The sequence below is a fragment of the Podarcis muralis genome, chromosome 14, assembly GCF_964188315.1.
Source record: "Podarcis muralis chromosome 14, rPodMur119.hap1.1, whole genome shotgun sequence".
Taxonomy (NCBI): Eukaryota; Metazoa; Chordata; class Lepidosauria; order Squamata; family Lacertidae; genus Podarcis; species Podarcis muralis.
The window spans coordinates 33172001-33190908 of NC_135668.1; the positions used below are offsets into that span (position 1 = coordinate 33172001).

Below are 18908 nucleotides of genomic sequence, written 5' to 3' on the forward strand. Positions count from 1 at the left end.
GTCTTAATCCGGGCGGCCAGCCTCAGCCCTGGCCTCTGCCAAGAGCCCATTGAGAGCTCTTAATGAGTCTGCAAGGCAAATGCTCGCTTTCAATGCGTTTTGGGGTCACGTCAGATGCTTGAAAAGCTCCACTCTATAAGGCATTGTGTGGCTTTGGAGATTCAGGCCTTTCCCTTTGTCGAGCTGGGGAGGGGGAAGGAAAAAAGACCCTCGAGCCCCAAACTCCCCTTTTTCACAAGGCAGAGACACAAACCATCTTTCAGAGCTGGGACCCTTTGGGCGCTTTGCATATCAATGGGCCTCGGTCTGAATGCAGGCACTCAGCTGAGAAATAGGATCACTATCGGAACTTCCCGGCATTCACGGGCTCTTGGGAATCTTTAAAGCCCTTGCCGGAGAATAATTTGGTCGAATGTCATGGCTGGAAACAAAACCTAAACAAGCAGGGGGCAGTCCATCATTGGGGGGGGGCGCATTGGCAAAAAGTGACAACGGAGTCCCCTCGGCTTTGACATCCAACCCCTGGCAGGGCACCTGGCACAGCGCTTCCATCGAGGCAGGGGGGGTTCATTGTGGCAAAGGGGCCTTTTCCTATGGTGGCCTTTGTGGCTGCCCCATATCACTCCAGAATTGCTCTACCCTGCATGTGCCCGCTTGACCACTTTGATCTGCAGAACTGGCACTCATAATACTCATTTTGCACTTGTAAGAAATCAGTACTTCAGTGTGGCGGCACCTACACTTTGGAATTCCCTGCTTGTTGATGTCACTGTATTATTTTTGGTGTTCATGCACATAAAGTAGACCTTCCAAGTGTCCCTATTTTCCAGGGAAAGTCCTAGATTTACAGAAGCCATCCCGATTTCTGATTTGATTCCGGAACGTTCTACTTTTTCTTAGGATGCCCCTATTTTCATCGGGGAAATGTTGGAGGGTATGGAGTTATGCGATCCCCAAGCAAAGGAGATAAGTAACTATACAACCTTTAGAAGACATCTGAAGGCAGCCCTGTATATACAAGCTTTTAAAATGTTTAATGTTTCACTATGTTTTTATATATGTTGGGAGCTGCCCAAAGTGGTTGGAGGAACCCAGTGGTTGGAGGAACGCATTATTATTATTATTATTATTATTGAATAAGACAACCCTCGTTTCATTGGAGAAATGTTGGAGGGTATGCATAAAACTTGCAAGGCCCCCCGCCCCCTTGATCAGAAAACTAGGCATGTTGTAGAGGCTCCAATCGGACATACATTTGATTCATGTCAGTGTGGCTCTCTGCTTTTTCAGTCAACAGATTAACTAGCTGTCTGAAGAGGGCTTGTGTGCAGTCCTCAAGGAAGGCTGAAGAGTCCTTAAGCAACACCTGTACTAAATTGCCGGAGGGCTAAATAGTTTGAGAAAACAAAGACTTGTTAAGTCTCCTGTTACAGGCACTTAAGGCTCATATAACCCTCTCTAGATTTCGCTCCAGGGAATTATTTGTCTCGGGTATTGCCTTTCGATCCTGTTCGTAGAAGCATCCATCTTTATCCGTGAGTTTGCACAGCACACGCAGGACAGTGCCTGACACTTAAGAAGAAAAGAGATCTTAAACATTTGGAGTCTATTCAGAGCTTTTGCATTTTCCCTTTTATTAGTTCATATTTCTCACAGAAATGTTTTGAGGGGCCATTAAAAAAATGGGTTAGCGTTTGCCAGATCTGTCGTAAAAAGAGAACAACAGGCCTCTTCTCTAAAAGGTTTGCATGGGGATGTTATCCTAGGATGCAGACCTCCCCACCCTGCAAGCCAAGAGTGAAATGAACACCCACAATGCTTAAAAGTTGTTAGGAGACCCCCTATTCCCTTTACAGGGCTTCAATTCCAAGAGTTCCTAGGAAAGAAGGACTGATTGTTGAACCCCTCTGGAAACTGTAGCTCTGTGAGAGGAATAGGGGTCCCTGAACAACTTTCAGTGCCCTTGACAACCTGCAATTCCCACAATTCTATGGCTGTTCAAAGTGGTATAACAATGCTTAAAAAATATGGTGTGGAAGTGACTTCAGAGTCCACCACTGAGCCTTTTATGAGCCTACCACTTCCTTGCTCAATGTTCTTTGATCATAGATGCACAGATTCTGTGCATGTGTAGGGCAACTTTGTGTGTAGTTGTGCATCTTATGATATCCACTTGTTGCAGTGGTCAGGTGGGCCAGAATGTGCTGGCCTGCTTGCTCCGCATCTTAGAACATTATCAGCACAGAAGGAGGCTCTTCTCACATGCCACTTGGAGAACATTGATCATCTCCCAGGTGGATGAACTGGGAGAGCCATTAGGAGACTCTTATTCCACTCAGAGAATTACAATTCCCAGTGTTCCTCAGGGAGAGGGACTGATTCTTAAACTAGTTCTGGGGGAAACAGGGTTCTCCTAATCACTCTCAGCTCCTTTAACAAATGGCAGCTCCCAGAATTCTTTTGGAGAGGGAGCTATGCCTGTTTATAGGACCCTAGTGCTTTAAATATATGGTGTGAATGTGGCCTTAGTTCTGCCCAGAGCACATCAATTGAAATGGCTCAACATTAATTATGTCCATCAATATCAAAAGGCTGACCCTGAGCAGGACTAAAGTTGGATTCATCCCAAAGGATGTGTGGAGAAGAACATAGTGGGCTGTGCCATTAGTCAAGGCTGTGTTCTGCGTTCTTCCTCCCTTGCTCGCATTCTCATTCACTCACACTCCTTCAAAAACTTCCATGCCTTGTCTATATTAGCCAGGTTTATTCAGCAGAATATTTCGTCAGATCTGGGTTTCCTGGACTTGATCTCTTCTGTTGCTGATGGTGGTTAAAAAAACGAAACAAAATCAAAACTTAAATACTTTCTCTCTACTCGGTAAGCGTACAATTCTTCCTTACTGGCAAGTGGTGATATAAATTATAAAGAAAAGGAGACTCCTCCCCCCCCCATGACCCTAGACCCATTTCAGACGTCCCTTGCCCTACGGCTGTGTGTGGGAGGGGCCAGCAGCATTCAACAGGCTGCTGGGAATAGGGCCATTCCACCCTCTAGCAAGTTCAACTTTCCCCCTGTCACGTGAAGGGGTCTCTCCATCAGTCCCAGCCAAAGTCCTGCCCTGTCATCTGGTAGAATTTCATGTTAAAGGGTCTGTAGAACTCCTGCAGGCGGCGGATAACCTGCGGGTCGATTTTGGGGTGCGGCCTCCCTTTGGATTTCCCTAGGCACCGGGGTCGGCTGCTCCCTTCTGGCTTCTTCAAGCAAGGGAAGCCCTTAGTCTCGTTGAAGTAGAAGTGCTTGTCCGTCACCACCCGCTTGATCCCCAGAAAGTCTTGGACGCGGGCCATCTCCCCAGCTGGGTCGCTCACCAGCCTCTCCCCGCTGACAAAGAGGAACTTGGACAGGGGGAAATACCGCAGCCAGCTGTCCAGGTGTTTGGCATAAATGCCGATCCGCACGGCACTCCAGGTGGTGTCGATGAGGCCCGTGCTGATGTTCTTGAAGGCCAAGGCTTGGAAGCTAGGGATGGTGGGGTTCTTGGAAAGGGTCTGCGTGTAGTCTGAAATGGCCCGGGTCACCGGGTTGCGCACGACCACAATCAGCTTGGTGTCCCTGGACATGTTGTAAATGCGCCGGGGGGCTTCCTTGGTCACAAAGTAGCTCGGCGTCTTCTCCATGGTGATCTGTCCCTCCAAGGTGCGGGGCATCAAGTTTCTGGGGAAATAAAAGGGCATTGGTAAGGATCCTGCCTTGATAATTCTACATCCTTCAGAACCCCACCAACTCTCTATGGGTGCAATCAGATACAAATAAGATTACATTGGTTTTCTTTTTTCTTTTTAATTATGTGTATCATTGATTTGTCCACAGACACAAAAAGTGCAAGCCTAAGAAAACCAAAAATTAAAAATATAAAGCATAAAGCACTGCAGCCTGGAAGGACAAAAGTACAAAGATATAGCACAGATCCGATGGGATAATCAAGTATTTACTCATGTAAAGATCCTCCTTACAAATAATAAAGATATACAAAAATATAAATATTCTCCACCTGTGAGTTCCACACTGCTTTGGTTTTCCTGATTATAATGCAAGTGCTTCTGTCCTGTTTTCTAACATTCCTTTCACACTGCAGTGACTGTTGTATTATGAGGGGACTGTGGCTTTACCAATATACTGGCATTGCACCAAGACTGCAACAAGGAGCTTTTAATTTACTTTTTAAAATTTTCAGAACAATATATATGCTGAAAAACAAATAATAACACTATTTTAAAGCCAGATTTTTAAAAAAAATGCACATATATGAATATGAGAGAATCTATCCACTCAGTTTTCTTATTTGTTGAATCATCTGTTCAAGTTCTACAGATTTCCACATCGATTTGTGGATACATACATATATATATATAGTCAGCAGGAATTTTTTCTGTTATTTTATTTTGAATTCCCCCTAATATAATGCATTTTTGTATCTTACTGTCTCCAATATATTTACTTTAATGTGCCTTTCCTGTTGATATATGCATGGGAGAACTGAATTGCAAAATTCGGAGATGGGCAGATTTCGCAGGGGAACTGTGTTTCATTTTTCGTATTGTTTCAGAAAAAAAATGGAATTAAATGTGAACAGAATTCGGTTTTTCTTCCCCACCTCACACCAGATACACTGCATTGCAGTAGCCTAATCAGGAGTTACCAGAGCATGCATTAGTGCTATGGAACAATTAACTTTCCCCAGCTGTTGTGAGTCTGTTGCAGCATAACAACAAAGAGGACTTGGAGTCTTTGTTGTGTATTCCCTTTTGGTGCTGTAAGGACAGAACCCTCTCCTGTGTTTGTGTGTGGCTTGCCACCTGGGGCTATTTTACAAACAAAAAAACAAGACCTGCATTCATGCTTGAAAGCTGCGGTGACCTGTTGGGCATTCTTGATAAACTTGAAAACAAGCTCTCTGGGTTTCAGCCGCAGCCTTGAAGGGAGTAATACTCTTGGGAGCTGCAAAGATAACACTTCATAGACGCAGAGGGGAGCGGGCACTCCAAATTGGGCACGGTTTGAAGAGCCAGGTCACAAGGCGATACAATGCCGTGTCCTCAAGCTACCAAATCAAATTGCCCTTCCAAGACCGGGCAGTCAGCAAACACTGACAGCTCTTGCTAACCGGCTGAGGTTTCTGGCACGGCGCAGGTTTAAAAAAAGGGACCATTGTTCTTCCGTTCCACGGCGCCTCCAAACACCAGTTTGTTCTCCTGTCACTTCATGACTTATCTGCCAGCCTCGTCCTCAGGAAAACGAGACCCACTTAAAAGCCTTCCCAAGATGTTGGCGCCTCCCTGACTGGAGCGCAGAAAACATGGGACGAGCAACAGGGAGCAAAGTGTGGTGGCTGGTGCAAAGTTGGAGGGTCGTAACTCGGTGGCAAAGCTCCTGCCTTGCATGCAGAAGGTCACAGGTTCAATACCCAATGGCACCTCCAGGTAGGGCTGGCAATGCCCCCTGTCTGAAATCCCGGAGAGCTGCTGTAGTGTAGACAATACTGAGCTACTTGGACCAAGGGTCTGACTCAGTATGAAGCAGCTGCTTGTGTTCCTTCCCATGTACCTCAGCTCAGCGGTAGTTTTGGGCTCTTCCTATTCTATTGTTCCTCTTTGACCTCAATGCATCTACTTCTGTCTTGCCATTATCGACCTACTGTTCATTCACATCATTCCCTACCTTTCAGCTTCTGGACCCTCTTCCCTTCAGATTCAGATTAGAGAGCTGATGTTGTGGTTAGAGTGTTGAACTAGGGTTCAAATCCCCACTTAGCCATGAAGCTCTCCAGGTGACCGTGGGCCAGTCACTCACTCTCAACCTAACCTACCTCAAAGGGTTGTTATGAGGATAACATGGGGAGGAGGAGAACTGTGGATGCCACCTTGATTAATTAATTTTTTTAACCCCCCTTGCTATATATCAGCAGTGCAAAGCTTTCTCCCATCTGAAGACTCTGTGCAATATGGAAAAATAAGACTATTTCCCTGAAAGGATCTGAATGACTTGTCCGAATTTTGTCAATGCAGGAAGTGAGCAGAACATCCATGAACACACCATGACATCACAGCAGTTCTGCCAATAGCTGGAGATGGTGGACAAATGACAGGCAGGGTTTAGTGTATTAAAATATTTCATCAAACATTCACAATTCCTAACCAGCCCAAAACCCTAGAGCCATATTGAAGGGGAATCTTCCCCTTGCAACTAATATTCGCAGATTATACTCTTTTCCATACACGGTCAGAGCCTTAAAATAAAAATAAAAATCAGTCATGCTCCTGCTCTCTTCCTCGCCCCCCCACCACCACATCCCACGCCCACGGCTTCCACATGTCAAACATTAACGCTCTGCGTTCTTTCGGATCCGGGCTTTGGTCACAGGACATTTCTGAGGGGTGGGGATGGCCATGAACCCATTTCAACGAGACTTTTGGGAGTGGAGCCAAGTTCCCCTTCCCCCACTGGAAAAGGAATACCAAACAGTTCAGTTGCATGTCAATTATTGTAATGACAATCAGATGTCAGAAATTAGGAAAGATCTGGGGGAGGGAGGGGTGTGTGAGAAGGAATAAGTTTAGCATGTACATATGTGAGATGTGTCAGAAAAGCTTTCCTGTTTGGGGAAAAAAAACTTCTGGAGAATATTCACATTCAGACAATACGCTTCTCCTTTCCTGTAATACTGCTATTTATTTATTTATTTATTTGTATCCAGCGCTGCACAGAGTTCCACTCGCACAACTTCTTCTCTTTCCCCTGCGAACCCCTAAATATTCTCTGATTTTGAGGGTGCCTGTGGGTGGGGCTGGAGGGGACAGGAGAGGCAGAGGGAGAAGAGGGGGCTGGAGGGACAGGAGAGGGAGAGCTGCAGTGTTGGAACCAGCCACATAATAAGATATAACAATATTATTCAGTTCGGTGTTGCTAGCTTTTCCAAAGGAGTCTTGTGACTCTGCCAGCACCAGCCACTTGCAGACATTCACAGCAAAAGATTGTGCTCGTTTCCATGCTTTGGAAAAACACTCACGCAGGAAATCTGCACTGAAGACACTGACAAAAGTTCATGAGAGAAAAAAAACACACACACAGACAAAAATTGATGTGAAAAAGTAGCAAACTGAACGTAAAGATTTGAAAAAGGAGAAACCAAAATCATGAGATGCAATCATCATAATTAGACAGCCCCACATAAAGCATGTTACAGTAATTGAGTCTTGACGTAATGAGCGAATTGTCATGGGCTGTCTGAGTCAGGATGATGCAGATTGCGGATTGGCCGAGAACCTGGGCGGCTAAGCAAGGACTGGGGGTGAGGCTTCCCTCAACCAGCTCTCTTGTCTCATCTGTCCCCAGAATGAGAGCCACATGTCCTGCCTCCCTCTCCATCCCCACCCCTCTTCATCTGACACTCCTTTGGTGCTCATTGCATTGCCCATCTTGTTGCTGGGAGTAGCTCTGCCTACCTCAAGGGAAAAGGTTCACCCATCCCAGCCACCTCTCAGGAGGCAGAGACACATTCTCCATCACCTAGGTCTAGGAGGAACCAAAAGAGAAGAGAGTCTACTAGGCATAGCAAGAGATTTCAGAAATGCTTACTGCCCGAAAATGAGCCTGGCTCATTCCTATATATAGGATGCCAAGGGGTGTGACAGTGTCGGATCAACGTCTAAAACTTTGGCAGTTGGAGCACCTGCCTTTGTTGCAGCTGAATTTGGGATTAACCGTGTGCATTGCCTGGAGTGCCTTAAGCCAGCAATTTGCATCTGCACTGCAGTGATCTAAGCATTAAAGCCTTTGGAAAGAATCCTTCTTCAGGTCTTTGTTCTACAGCAACTGGGAGCCAGGACATGAATGAGCCGCTGTGTTCAGCGAAACAGGTCCAGGAATGGTAGCAGCTGGTGTACCAGCTAAAGTTGGTAGAAGATGCTCCTCCATTCCATGTACTGAAGCTGAACGGGCCAGCAGTCTAGACAGGGTCTTCTGACAGGCTAGCATAGGGGAGAGTAGGAAGAGATACACACAGCTCTGTCCTGGGTCCCATTACTGCCACCCCTATGCATCTGCCACCTGAGGAAGCCGCCTCACTCTGCCTAATGGTAGGGACCAGCCCTAGTTTGACTGTGTTACCACTGTGATCTACATGGAACATGGATTTTGTTAGCGATCATAACACAGTGGTATAATAACATGAGCTATTCCACCCAGCTCAAGAGTGAACATCTCAAGGACACCAGTGCTTTTTGGAAAGAATAATGCACAAAAAGAAAGGGAAGTCCATCAAGGGGGCTTATTGATCGCTGGTTAAAATCAAAGCTTGTTCCAGTTTCATTTGAGCACCTTCAAGACAGATTCAGGACTGATCAAAGAAAGTCCTTCTTCACACATTGCAGAGTTAAACTATGGAACTCGCTCCCCCAGGAGACTGTGATGGTCACCAGCTTGGATGGCTTTCAAAGAGGATTGGGCAAATTCATGGAGAGGGCTATCGATGGCTACCAGCCACAATGACTACGCTCTTCCTCCGCTGTTGGAAACAGTAATTGTTTCTGAATACCAGTTGCTGGAAACTGCTATGCTCTTGTGCTCAAGGTCCTACTTGCCAGTTTCACATGGGCCTCTGGTTGGCCACTGTAAGAACAGGATGCTGGACTAGATGGGCCACTGGCCTGACCCAGCAGAGCTGTTCTTATAGTATTATGCTACACAGACAAATATGACTCCTTTAAATGTTAGAGGCCGTCTTCAGCTTCCTCCTGTGTTTGCTCTCGGCTGGATCGCATCTGAGCTCAGCCGAGCCCGTTTCTCCTTCACCCAAAAGACTCTCCAATCATCACTTTATTGTTACGCCAATAAATATTTACTGAGCGTTCAATGGCTTTTGTTCTTCATTTAGCGAAATGCAAGTTGTAAGTGTAACTGTTAAGGGCTCTTTTCTCCAGCCAGGCATTTTCACAACTATAGAGCACCTGTCTTAATGATGGATGGGTAAATCACTCCGTGTTAAGTGCTTAATCAATGCTGGCTGTTAAGGGGCCAGCGAGGGCTGGTCTTGAGGCTGCCAGTGGCACAGAGCTGAGAGCAAAGAAACAAAAACACCCCACATAAAGCCAGGCCGAGCTCTAATTCCTTTATTAATTCTCTCCTTTACGCCTTCTGCTAAGACCTAGTGTGTTCCTTGACACCTTATTCTTAGCTGCCTTCAGTTTGAGACCCCAAGGGATTGAAGGATGGAGGATAGAGCCCTTGAATAAATAGGGGCTCTAGAATATAAGTGTGATCAGGGATGGCACAATGCTGACTAAGATGGACCCAGTGCCAGCTCCAAGCCACTGATTCCTGGATTATTATTATTATTATTATTATTATTATTATTATTATTATTATGCCTTTCTCCCAGGCTGGGATTCCGGGTGGCTTCCAACATTTAAAAACACATTATGAAACACAAAGTAATAAAAGCAAACTAGTTAAAAACAATAACTAAAATACAGCAAAACACATTTGGAAGCAACTATTAAAACGCAGTGGCCAGCGTCATCTGCATCTTCCCTAAGCAAAGCCTTTCAGAACAGGAAGGTCTTAGCTTGCTACTGGAAGAATAAGAGGGGGAGCCAGTCTAACCCCTCCTGGGAGGGAATCCCACACTTTGGGCGCAGCCACAGAAAAGGCTCTCTCTCGTGTCACCACCAACTGTGCTTCTGAAGTTGATGGGAACTGAGAGATGGTGCTCACTCGAGGATCTCAGCACCCAGGCAGGTTCATAGAGGAAGATATGATATTTCAGGTAGCCTTAGCCCAATCTATATAGGGCCTTATAGATCACAACCAGCACTTTGAATTATTCCCAGAAATGGACCGGTAGCCAGGGACTTATTTGCTTATTTATTTTAAAAAGTAAAAAATAATAATACACAAATAGAAACATTAGTATGTAAATTCATGAACATGACCAACAGCTGGTTTTTTAAAAACCAAACAGAACACATACACATTTTCAAAATAGGGATATCATATCCAAATCTCAGTTTATTATCAAGTTTTAGAATGGTGTGTGCGTGCTCCAGAATTTGCACATCATTCAGAAAGGTCCAGATTGCCTAAACCCTTCACAAAATGGTCATCAGTAAAGGCCTCATAATAAATGACACAGTTGCTGGTGTGATAGAAGGTCCCACTGAGCAACTTATGCACCAGCTGCACCTTCTGAGCCAACCTTGAGGGTAGCCCCACATGAAGAGTGTTACAGTAGCCCAACCCTGAGGTTATGAAAAAATGGGTCATACAGCACCTTCCACTTTGGCATAATGGTCAGAGTGTCAGACTAGGATATGGGAGACCTGGCTTCAAATCCTCACTCGGCCATGAAGCTCCCTGGGTGATCCTAGGCCAGTCACTGCCTCTCAACCTAACCTACCTCACAGGGTTGTTGTGGGGATTAAATGAGCGGGGGGAGAACTATGTAAACCACCTCGAGCATCTTGGAGGGAAAGGTGGGATTGAAATGCAATAGATACATAGATAGATAATTCATTGGCAACTCTAGGTGATACATTTTTCATCCCTTTGTAGGATCCTCCTTGCTCTCTTTTGACTCTTGCTTCAGCCTACCAACTGCCTTTGTGAAACCAGGAGCCCAACGCTGAATGCAAGCATTGTTTGTCTTCTGCCACGGCCCCACCCCACCTTACCCCATAGGTGGTCTTTGGCACCTCTTAGCCCCACAGAATCCCCCTCCTCCTGTGCCAGGGGAGCTGTTGCTTTGTTGGGTCAAAGCCAAGGAAGAGGAAACGGAGCTAAACAGCTGCCCAGGAGGCCTCTGCTAATCACTACTTTTTCTTCTTCCTGAGAAGCAATATGGGATAATCATAATGACTTGTAAAAAACACACACACACAGCAGTTTGATCTGGAGCCAATCTGTCTCATTATGTCGGCCTGTACAATATGCAGACTTCTTTGATGTACAAAGCAATGGGAGATGCACGCCATAAATCCAAATGGGGGCGGCAACATCTCGTTGCAGCCCAGCCAAGCACCGATGGCCTTTCTCAGCCTGTTCTCTGGGAACTTCCGCTTTGCAATGCTTAAATATTTTCCCGTTAGCAGAAGGAGTTAAGAACTGCCTTACACGATTAGCACAAAGGCTGACCTAGAACAGCCAACCTGCAGCTCTCCAGGGATTTTGGACTATGACTCCCACCCATTCCTTGGCATCCTACAGCCTGCGCTGGATGGAGATGAAGGAAGTTTTCACCCAGAGTTCCCTGTGATAGTTGAGATTCCTGCATTTCAGGGAGTTGGACAAGATCAGTGATGGCCAAACTTGGCCCTTCAGCTATTTTGGGACTACAACTCCCATCATCCCTAGCTAACAGGACCATTGGTCAGGGATAATGGGAATTGTAGTCCCAAAACAGCTGGAGGGCCAAGTTTGGCCATCACTGGACTAGATAATCCTCGGGGACCCTTCCATCTCTACAATTCTATGATAAACCACTCTGAAAACTGTAGCTTTGTAAGGGGGATAGGGGTTTCCTAAGAACTCTCAGCACTATTAACAAACTATACTTCCTAGAAGTCTTTGGGGGAAGCCATGACTTTTTAAAGTGGTATTAAAGGTAAAGGGACCCCTGACCATTAGTTCCAGTCGTGGCCGACTCTGGGGTTACGGCGCTCATCTCACTTTATTGGCCGAGGGAGCCAGCGTACAGCTTCTGGGTCATGTGGCCAGCATGACTAAGCCACTTCAGGCGAACCAGAGCAGCGCATGGAAACACCATTTACCTTCCCACCGGAGCGGTACCTATTTATCTAATTGCACTTTGACGTGCTTTGGAACTGCTAGGTTGGCAGGAGCAGAGACCGAGCAACGGGAGCTCACCCCGTCGCGGGGATTCGAACTGCCGACCTTCTGAGTGGCCAGTCCTAGGCTCTGTATTATATTGCTTTAAATACATGCTGTGGGAATGGCCTTTGCTATGACTGCTCTCCTCTTTAATATTATTAAATATCACCTTCTGAGGCCCTTATTTGTGTGCCTCATCCATGAGAGGTCTGGAGGGTGGCAATACAAGAACAGGCCTTTTCTGTAGCGGCTTTCCATTTGTGGGATGCTCTCCCCAGGGAGCTTCGGCTGGTGCCTTCATTATACACATTTAGGCGCCAGGTGAAAATGTTCCTCTTTAACCAGGCCTTTGGCTGATTGACATTAAAATGCTTTGGGGAGGGGGCAATTATAGGGTTGTTCTTGTTTTTATTTCTATTACGTATTTTGTGGTTTTATATCGTGACTTTATCTTGTGAGCCACCCTGAGACCTGAGACTATAGGACGGTATACAAATTCTCCTCCTCCTCATCTCTTTCTTCATCATCATCATCATCACCACTTTCATTTAAAAATGCTTTTTGATTATTGTAGGTCATCTTAGGGCTCATCCACACTTCTGCTTTCTAACCACAGGTCCAAGAAGTTTTGTCTTTGCCTCTCTGATCTCCCCCAGAAAACCTGCTCTTTAGTACTGAATCACAGAAAACGACATTTTGGAGGAAACCTGATGGATGTTTGCTCCGATTTAGTTGTAAACAGTGGGTTTCTCCAGGAGAAAGCGGCGGGTCAAGTGGAAATTCGGGTGAGCCCTTATAGGTTGGTACACGCTATACCCATAAATCCCACTGAAAGCAAATCCCCCCCTCAAAGAATTCTGGGCACTGTAGTTTATCCTTTACAGAGTTACAATTCCCAGTAACTCTTAACAAACTACAGTGCTCAGAAATCTTTACGGGGGTGGGGGGATGTGCTTCAAATGGCTTTAAAGTTGCAGCCTTATTCAAGAACAAGTTGAACTGCAGATGTGAACAGGCAGCACAGCTTTCGAAAGGCTAGAGGGTTTTTTGCTGTGAGTAACAGTTTTGGAACCAGCAAGGAAATCACGAGCAGTGAGAAATTCAGGAGCCATCCAGTGAATGAGTCAGCCAGAAGAAAATAATTTTGCTTCTGAACTCCTTTGATCTTGCCTCTTGCCCACACAGAGAATGGAGGCGGCTGCCCAGGCAGCTGTACTAAGCAACAGGCTCAACATTGCCCAGCAAAGATTTATTAGGGTTTATGCTTCTTTCCCACCTTATCCCTTTGGCATGTAGGGTCGGTAATGTTTCCTTCTTTCCTGATTTAGAAAGTTTATTCTTTGCCTTTAAATGGATTATCTGGTTGCCTTGAATAACAAATTAGTCGTTTGCCATGTTTGACATTAGTTGTAGAGCTAATATAGAGAGTTAGGAAAGCAGGTGGGGGCCATAGATGGTGGCACAGAGGTTACATTCACGCCATACATTTAAACCACTTTAAACACTCATTGGTTCCTCCAGAGAATCCTGGGAGCTGAAGTTTGTTAAGGTGCTGAGAGTTGCTAGGAGACCCTCATTCCCCTTCCCAGAGTTGCAGTTCCCAGAGTTCTCTGGGAAGAGGTTTTGATTGTTAAAGCACTCTGGGAACTGTAGTTCTGGGAGGGCAATTGGGGTCTCCTAGCAACTCTAAGCATTATGGGTGCTCATTTCACTCTTTTATTTGCCTTCCTTTTCCCCACAAAGAGCTACAATTTCCATAATTCCCTGTGACGAAGGACTGATCATTAAGCAACTCTAGGAATCATAGCTCTGTGAGGAGAATTAATTATTTGGGGGTGGGAAGAACCCATGACTATTTAAAGTGGAGTCATAGTGTTTTAAATGCACAATGTGAATGTGGTTCTGTCCCGGTTTCTAACATTCCTTTTGTGTGGCTTTACCTGTTGCATTATGGAAATGTATAGCTTTTGGCTTGATATACTGCCATGCCATACTAAATTTCATTCACATCTGTGGTTTGACACAACATCGGCCCTGACTGGACATGTTGCCACCCTTCTGTTCCTCCAGGATTCCCCCGGGGGGGAAACCATACATGCTGAAATATTACCCCATTTTTCCTCCACATGACATGATCCACAAAAACGGTGGGAAAATTACAGAGCAAAACTCTCCTGACTTTCCAAACTAACAGGGTTGCAAATAGTTTTCTTCTTCTTCCTGGAAGCAATTAAGATGTAAATGAGGGCTAAACTTCCTCTAGATTTTCAGAAGTGACCTTTACGTCATGTGAAAGATGTAAAATGCGAAAATTATCGCATAGGCACGTCCTGCAAATACCGTGTTATTAGGAGGTCTGTTCTGCACAATGTAAGAACTGTGGCTGCTACTCTTTGGAATTCCCTCCTGTTAAATCTTAGACAGCCACCTTCTCTTATGTCTTTCCACTGCCTGCCAAAGACCTTCCTCTTTCAAGAAGGCTTTTAAACAGAGATCTTGCCCACTCTGCAGCTGTATTGGAATTGTTTTTAAGATGCTTTAAATCTGTTTTTACTGTTTTATTGCTTGTCGTTGACTGCCCTGGGCTCATTTGTGAGGAAGGGCAGAGTGTAAATTGAATTAACTAAACAACAACCTTTCATGTTTGCCCAGGTGGAGAGATATCTGTGTTCGAAACCTCTGACTTTGGCATGGACAGAATGTACAATGTACAAAAATGAGTCGCGTTTGTTGCCCTGCCCACTTTTGCCTCTGGCCCTGCCCACCACCAGCATGTGGCCCCCAAAAGGTTGGCCATGAGACATTGGGGCCCTTGGGCTGGAAAAGGCTGCCCACCCCTAGTCTACAGGAACAACCACAGTCCCCTCAACCCCACAGTTTTGCCCTACTCTACCGACCAAGCAGAGAGTTTTAGATATAATATTACACACAGCTACTGTGTGCCGATTTATGGAATAATTTATGTCCTTTCCAAATGTTTTTCTGAGTTTCTCGTTGAATTTTTTTTTTAGTAGTATAGGAAAATGATTCTTTCCATGTGTTCCTTCCGAATGTTAAAAAAATATCACTCAGCAAACACAAGCTTAGGAACTAAATCAATCATTCTGCTTAACGTGCAATAAAATGTTCATTATCAAGTGGGGGCAGAGGGGAAAAAAAACCCCAGGCTGTGATGTCATTTGAGATACTGGAAAGGACTGCATTAAACCAGGCCAGTAAATCCTTCCAGCCTATCTCAAAAACACACGAGCGCATTCATTCAGCTCAAAAAGTGGAGGAATGTAATATTCTGCCCAGACTTCTTTCCCCTTTTCTTTCAATAATAAAACACGCCACTTCAGATTTATTTTATATGCCATAACATTTCTTGCTTCAAATAAACTCAGGAGGGAAACTCGCAAGATGCGCTAGCAAGCTGGGAAACCCTCCTTGCTTTTGGAATTGCCTCTTCCAATGTAGCTGTGGAAAAGCAGCTCGCTCGCTCGCTCTTTTTTGATGCTGTGGGCCGATTAAAAACTGATTTTAAGAATTCCCCACACAAGGGGGAAAAAGCTGCTTTGCATATATAACGTAACACCTTGGCTGGAAGACTAAATTCCTTCAGCAACGGAAGTCGCCCACCGGAGACCAACTTCTGTTTATAAAAACCAGGAACTACCAGAATAGTGAATGAACATGAGTGGTCAGAAGAGCTTGGAACACCTCTCTGCAAATCTCTTTCTCCCCCGGCCCAGTGAACAGCAGCACTCAGCTGTATCTCACAGGTCTCTGTTCCATGTTAGCTTCAGCAATAGCGGAAGCAATACAGTTCAGCCAGCCTCTTCCTGTGCTGTGCAGTAAAACTGTGCAGTAGCATCTGAATAAGCCAAATTCACACTGGACACCTTAAAATCAACAGACTTTAGGGGACAGGAGGTAGCTCAGTAGCAGAGCATCCGTTTTGCATGCAGAAACCCCCAGTTTCAACCCCTGACATCTCCAGGTAGGGCAGGGAAAATATTTCTGCCTGAAATCCTACAGAACCACTGTCAATCAGTGCAGACAATCGTGAGCTGGATGAAGATGAGGGTTTTAGATTTGTATTCTGCCCCTCATCAAAAGATCTCAGGGTGGTTCACAAGTTAAAAATGCATGATAAAAGCACAAATAAATAGTTAAAACAGAAACAAAGCAACGACCCCCCTCTACAAACACATTTAAAAGGCGGTAGAATATAATAAGCCAAAGGCCTGGCTGAAGAAGAACATTTTCGCCTGGCACTGTAATATACTCAAACTGTCTTGCCATGCTGAGCAACTGGGCTGCCTAATTCTGTACCGCCCAAAGTTTCTGAACCGTCTTCAGAGGCAGCCCTACATATAACACATTGCAGTACAGTCGTACCTTGGATCTTGAATGGCTTAGTAGCCGAACAAATTGGCTCCTGAGTGCTGCAAACCCAGAAGTAGGTGTTCCAGTTTGCGAACGTTTTTCGGAAGCTGAACCTTCCTACATGGTTTCCGCAGCTTCCAATTGAGTGCAGGAAGCTCCTGCAGGCAATCAGAAGCCACGCCTTGGTTTTTGAATGGTTCCAGGAGCCAAATGGACTCCCCAAATGGATTAAGTTCAAGATTCAAGGTACGATTGTAATCTAATTTAGAGTTTACCAGATCATAGACAACAGAAGTTAGACTATCCCTGTCCAGTTAAGGGCACAGCTGGACCACCAGCCAAACCTGATGGAAGGCACTCTGAAGGAAGCTTCTTATGCTCCTACGTATTCAGTTAAACAAACTGCAGGAAGCAGCATCGCCAGGAGTCCATATGCATCTAATGGTGTGCAAATCGAGAGAACTGTATGTGGCAATGCAATGGCCTGTAGCACCTCCAAAACGAGGCTATGAAGTTGGAACCGCTGAGCCTGTGCCAAAAACTTACACCTGCATATGATGGACAACAGGGGTGCCAACTTGAATAAAATATTGCGGGGGGTGGGGGGAGGTTTGTCAGGTAAGCCCCGCTCTGCATAATCAATCACATGATGCAGCACATGCACACCATTTGAATGGCAATGCCCATCAACTTTATGGGGGGCCCAGTCCCCTCAGTATTTTATTGGGGGTGTGTGAAGTGGCATTCACATAGGAGTTGGCTCCTATGGTGAACAAGCCACACACCAGAAGTATTTTGGGAAATAATTGTTGAAGCAAGTGCTATTGGGAAGGTACCTATGGGTTCTACTCAAGTTTGAGGTTCCCTGTTCAGCCTACTAGCAGATTTAGGCCCCATTTAAAGCAGTACCATACCCTTTAAATAGTCATGGCATCCCCCCACAAAAAAAATCCCAGGAACTATATTTTGTAAAGTGTGCTGAGGGTTGTTAGGAGAACCCTTCCCCCCATAATTTCCAGAGTGGTTGAACGATCAGTCTCTGTTCCCAGGGAATTCTGGGGATTGGAGTTCTGGGAGGGGAACAGGAGGTCTCCTAACAGCCCTCTGCACCCTCAACAAACTACAGCTCCCAGGATTCTTTGAATGTATGGAGTGAAGGTGGCCCAAGTATGACAGCCATGCACATCAGAGCACCTAAAGCAGCTGCTCTTCACTGCCTGAACAGCATTCTCAAGGCAAGTCTCGGCTGAAATGCCGCAGTGCTTCATTTCCCCATCCACTCTTTCTGGCAACTTGCAAGATAATTTCACGTTTCCCACATTTTCATTAAGTCTCTAATTCTCCCTCTGAAATTACCTCTGTTCATTATTGATAACCCCCTTTGAGCTCGAGTTAAGTTCTTTTTCCGGGGGGGTGGGGTGGGGTGGGCGGGGTGCTGTAGCGGGAAGGCCAGATAGAAGATACCCATTACACACCACTTTGAGCAAAAGCACTGGGAACTTTAATTAAATTTCCCGTTAATTTGTATTGACCTTAAGAGAATGTCTTTGGAATGCTAAGCGTTGCCTGCAGGTAGAAAGGGTGGCCAGCAACTGAAAGGAGGGAGCCATGTTAGATTTCAAGAAAAAAAGAGATGGAGGGGAGGAAAGGAAAGGATGAAGAACCTTCTTTGTATCAGCTGAGACAAAGGTTGTACAAATCGATTAGACAGTAAAGTTCCCAATACGATCAACTGCAGAACTGTCTTCTCACTCACAACAAATAAAGAAGTTTATACGGTGGGTTGCCAACATGCTGTCCATGAGCTCTCGTGTGCCTGCAAAGGTTCCTGTCTGGGCACCTGCAGGGTCCTGCTCCCCTGCTGAAATTAGGCTGGAAAGACTCCTTAAATTGTAGACAATATATGACTTTTCCCATGCCTAATTGCTGGCGTGGGAGGGAGAGTAAGTGCGTGTGGGTACAATTTGTGGGTGCATGCCTGCATGGTTGTGATGTGTGCATGGTTCCCACACCACCATGTGTCCACAGGTGCAAAAAAAAGATTGGCGACCCAACAGATGTCCCCCAATGCAGATCCTAACCTCCTTTCTGCTGTACATGCATTGCCTCACTCAGGGTACATCTGCAGTTCCACTTGACCCATCACTTTCCCCTGGAAAACTCACCGCTTAGTGCTGAACTGGAGCAAATGTCAATTAGGTTTTCTGCCGATTGATGCTTTCTATGATTTAGCGTCAAAGAGTGGGCTTTCCAGGGGAAAGCAGTGGGGCAAAGGCAAAACCACTTGGACCTCTTGCCTAGAGAGCAGGGGGCAAGTAGAAAACTGGTTGGATCAGTGCTTTCTAGACATGGCACAGGCCCTCAGTGCAAGCAAGCTAGCCAATTCCCACCCCCAAATTGTGGATATATGTAGATCTGCTTCTCCATTTACGAATGGGGCAGTACTCGCGGAGACCTATGGTTTCTCCCTCTCAGTGTGAATAACAGAGGCAGGTAAATCTTGTAGCTATTAAGTCAGTGGCCAAGCTTAAGATTCATCATACTACTCAGGTCTCTGTTTTTCGTTGGGAAGCAGTGCATCCTCAAGCCAGAATCTGGGCTTTTTAACAGGAGAATTATGCACAAAGAAGTCAAATAGGCAAGCAAACCAGAA

At 45.6% G+C, this 18908-nt stretch overlaps 1 protein-coding gene across 1 annotated transcript in view; it reads right to left on the reverse strand.

Moving 5' to 3' along the window:
- Window positions 1–1605: 1605 nt before the first annotated feature.
- Window positions 1606–18908, reverse strand: part of HS3ST6 (heparan sulfate-glucosamine 3-sulfotransferase 6) — a 75918-nt gene continuing 58615 nt past the window's right edge. Inside the window, exon 2 of the mRNA XM_028706251.2 lies at window positions 1606–3715. Within this exon, the coding sequence (XP_028562084.2) occupies window positions 3097–3715 (619 nt within the window). The 3' untranslated portion in view covers window positions 1606–3096. The remainder of the gene's footprint in view (window positions 3716–18908) is intronic.